The sequence below is a fragment of the Belonocnema kinseyi genome, chromosome 9, assembly GCF_010883055.1.
Source record: "Belonocnema kinseyi isolate 2016_QV_RU_SX_M_011 chromosome 9, B_treatae_v1, whole genome shotgun sequence".
Lineage (NCBI taxonomy): Eukaryota > Metazoa > Arthropoda > Insecta > Hymenoptera > Cynipidae > Belonocnema > Belonocnema kinseyi.
Genome location: NC_046665.1, coordinates 38,734,394 through 38,737,880, shown reverse-complemented (window position 1 = coordinate 38,737,880; position 3,487 = coordinate 38,734,394). Strand labels below are relative to the sequence as shown.

Below are 3,487 nucleotides of genomic sequence, written 5' to 3'. Positions count from 1 at the left end.
CCCACTACCTTCCACGTCGCTCATCACAGCATTGCCTCTTCTACTATCAATCGTTCTTTTTGTTCTTTCCTGTATTTCTTATCTTTCCCTTAATAAAACCAAGAACGAGAATTTAAGAAAATCATCTTCTTTAAGGTCCTTACAAATCCATCGAAATTTTGTAAATACACCATCTAAGGTGTTTAATTTAATAAAATTTTCCGCATTTTTAAATACGCAGCCTAACTTTTCACCAATAAGACATTTCAATTTTTGAATATTTAACTAAATGCATAAATAAATAATTAAGTTTATAAAATGAATAAATAAAAGTATATATATATATTTATTTATTTATTGTTTTTTTGTTGTTTATTTTAGGCCTAAATCTTTGAATTTATAATAAAAAGAGAGTCCCCCCCCCCCTCCCGGTTCAAAAGCTCACCGTTATTTGAAGTTCTTAGGTTTAAAATGTCGTCTTCATAGTAGAATTACAATAAATTGATATGAATTAATTATATATTAAAAATATAACAAAAATTAAAAATTGATCAATTTGTTTTTTATATTTAAATCGAAATTTAATTGAAACCGCCAAGAAAATCTATGTCATATTGCTGAAAAAGTAGATGGTTACATAAGGGTCATATTTTCAATTTTGAATTTTCCACTTTTTTATATCAAATATGTACTTTCAAAATTTTTTCTAGCCTACAGTTCTACATACATATATAAAAACATATGTGACTGTAATAATTTATTTTTTCAAATGTGTTACGAATAAATGCATTTGTTTCCATTTTCAACACACTTACTGCGGCAAAGAATATTAATTGATTTAAAGCAAACAGTATATTCAGCTCATTAAGAAATTACCATTTTTTATACAGGAAATCGGTTGCTAGAAATGTCTTTCTTTTGGCCGACCCCAATGAGGAACCGCCACCAATTACTCAACAGTGAAAATAAATTATATACTCAATTATTATAAAATTGTGAATTCTATGTTTATTTAGAATTATTAGCTCCAGTTTACATATAGGAAAAATACGTTTAGTCCGAGATCCCTCTGCGTCTTTTGGTAGGAAATAAGTTAGCGTGATAAAAGTTAGTGGAAATAATACTTGACACATAAACGATTAAGCCTCTACCGTCCTTAAAAATTTTTTTTTCTGTTTTAAAAAATTTTAAAGTATGTTATTCCTTAGGTATAGTGTATACCAAAACTAAAATCGCAGCACATTACCTGTCACCATTTCTGAGTAATGGGCAGTGACATATATGTAACACTAGGCGGTTCAGTAGTCAAATGAGCACCTTTGTCCAATATCGATTTTTAATCGTAATTACTCTGTACTATATATATTATTTCTTACCAGAGTATAGTTTTAGTGCGTGAAAGCATTTTTTTACAATAAGATACTCTCTCACGTTTTCATAAGGAGTAAAAACGATATACAAATATCTGCTCAAAATTCTTTGGTTTTTATTAGAGAACACTTATTAGTATAACGCTTGAATTCTTTGGTTAGCTATATGATAAATTTTTACCTGATGACACATACGTAACGTGACTTTTTGTAAATTATTTTTATTTGCAGTTATCGATTATTAAAGTAAAAGTCATAAAGTAAAACTGCTGAAAGCAGTATAACACAAGAGTCTACGAATTACATCTCAGTATTCACGGTAAACGTGGAAATCAAGAAAACAACCAACGCACAATCCAATATCGCATTTTACACATTCCGTGCGGGTACTGGAAGAACAATATTCGTATGCACATCGTCGACGCTTCTGATTCGGAATCCATGCTACATAGTGACCCGTGTTGTCATATCTTATCTCCATAGCCACTCTACTGAAGACGTTTATTGGTCTCACCCGCGGTGTCATTGGAGCGACTCCATAGCGCTTCAGGTAAGTTTGCACAATGGTTCTCCTGAAGGTGAGTTGACTGACATCGTCACCAGTGCTCCTTGCTAACATCCAAGCATTACAGACGCTAACATCTAGCAACCAGATAAAAATTGACCACCACCACTTCTTATTTCGAAATGAAATTTGGTAAAGGGACACATTCTGATCCCTCCTATCCGTACCTCCCATATTCTTGTTGTATTGAGTGAAGAGATTAGGCCGTGGAACTTGAATTCTTTTTTTATGTTTCTGTGAGTACCGAGTTGCATTTATAACAGGTTCGATACCATGCACAGTGGAACCTACTGTCACAACAGAATTGTCAACCCAACGGGCAATTATAACATCATCGTTTGACGTTCTGTAATCTAACGATCCTCTTGCTTCTTTCTTCATATTGATCACAGGCTTGAGAGAACAATCCTTGGGTACACGATTTTCTCTCATGGTTCCTGTACCTCCGTACCCACGAGATTTCAGTTCCTTCAAAAGGTTTAAGCCAGTAAAGAGATCAAAATAAAACATCAAAGGAAGTGTCTTTACATTTTCCGGCAAACGGTCCAACATGTGTACGAGTGGAGCCGCACACTTCCCAAATTTCTTGCCGTAATCTTCTTTTTCTTCAGGACTTTTTCCTTGGTAAATGTCAAAGTCGACTAGATACCCTTGGCTTGCGTTTAGACAACACGCCTTGTAACCAACCCTAATGAACTTACCCCGGATAAATTCTTTACAGCCATGTGGCCCGTAATAGGGTATCATACTCTCGTCATAATCGTAATATTTTTTTGAAATCATCAAGTCGCGAAACTTTCTCTGCAGGAACGCGATCAAAGGCCTTAGTTTATACATTGCATCCTTCTCATTTATATCGTTATTAGGAGCACAGTGAGGGAATTTAGAAATTTCTAAGAACCTATTTTTGCGCATAGCACGTGAAACCATAGGATTATGGACATCTTCACAATCCTCCCAATATGCGCGTTTGTCCGGTACTCTATTGTAACCAGACATCAGAAGGATAGCGATAAATATACGCATCTCATCCTTAGATATTTCAGGGTTCGGACAGTTTTTAAAAATGGCGAATTGGTTTGATACTCATCATCGAAAGTAAGCTCCAGATTTTCCACGTATTTCTTCCCTGTCAGATGTGTTACATTCAAGTAACGCCCGTTTTTTCTTCGCAGTGGTTTCAGGCGGGTTAATGTTTTTCTCAGAGCTAAATCGCGAATCCGCTCCATCGCTTGAACTATCTTCATCTGCAATGGGCACCACCCTATTGATTTTTGTTCACCTCAAAGACTCATTTTTATGTGATTTTTTACCTGACTTCGGTTTTTTAGATGCAGGTTCACAGGATGACATCCTTTTGCGTTTGCCCCTTCTTGCAGGCCCAGGCTTCTGTGATATTTTGCCAGATTTGAGTTTTTTGGATGCAGTTTGACAACAGCTTTCGCTGCAACTTGATAAATTACGAAAAACCACTTCCGCTTCAGACAAAAGTTGACGGCCCGAAAGATTGTTAATTGTCCCTCTAGCATCCTCATTGCCAGAATCTTCATCAGAACCCACGTTGGCATTGGGA

The 3,487-nt window shown here is 35.4% G+C and overlaps 1 protein-coding gene across 1 annotated transcript; it reads right to left on the bottom strand.

The window, feature by feature from the left end:
- Positions 1–1,656: 1,656 nt before the first annotated feature.
- LOC117180483 (piggyBac transposable element-derived protein 3-like) lies at positions 1,657–2,940 on the bottom strand. Its single transcript, XM_033372982.1, has one exon. It carries the CDS (start codon positions 2,938–2,940, stop codon positions 1,657–1,659), a length of 1,284 nt encoding a protein of 427 aa, XP_033228873.1.
- Positions 2,941–3,487: the final 547 nt, after the last annotated feature.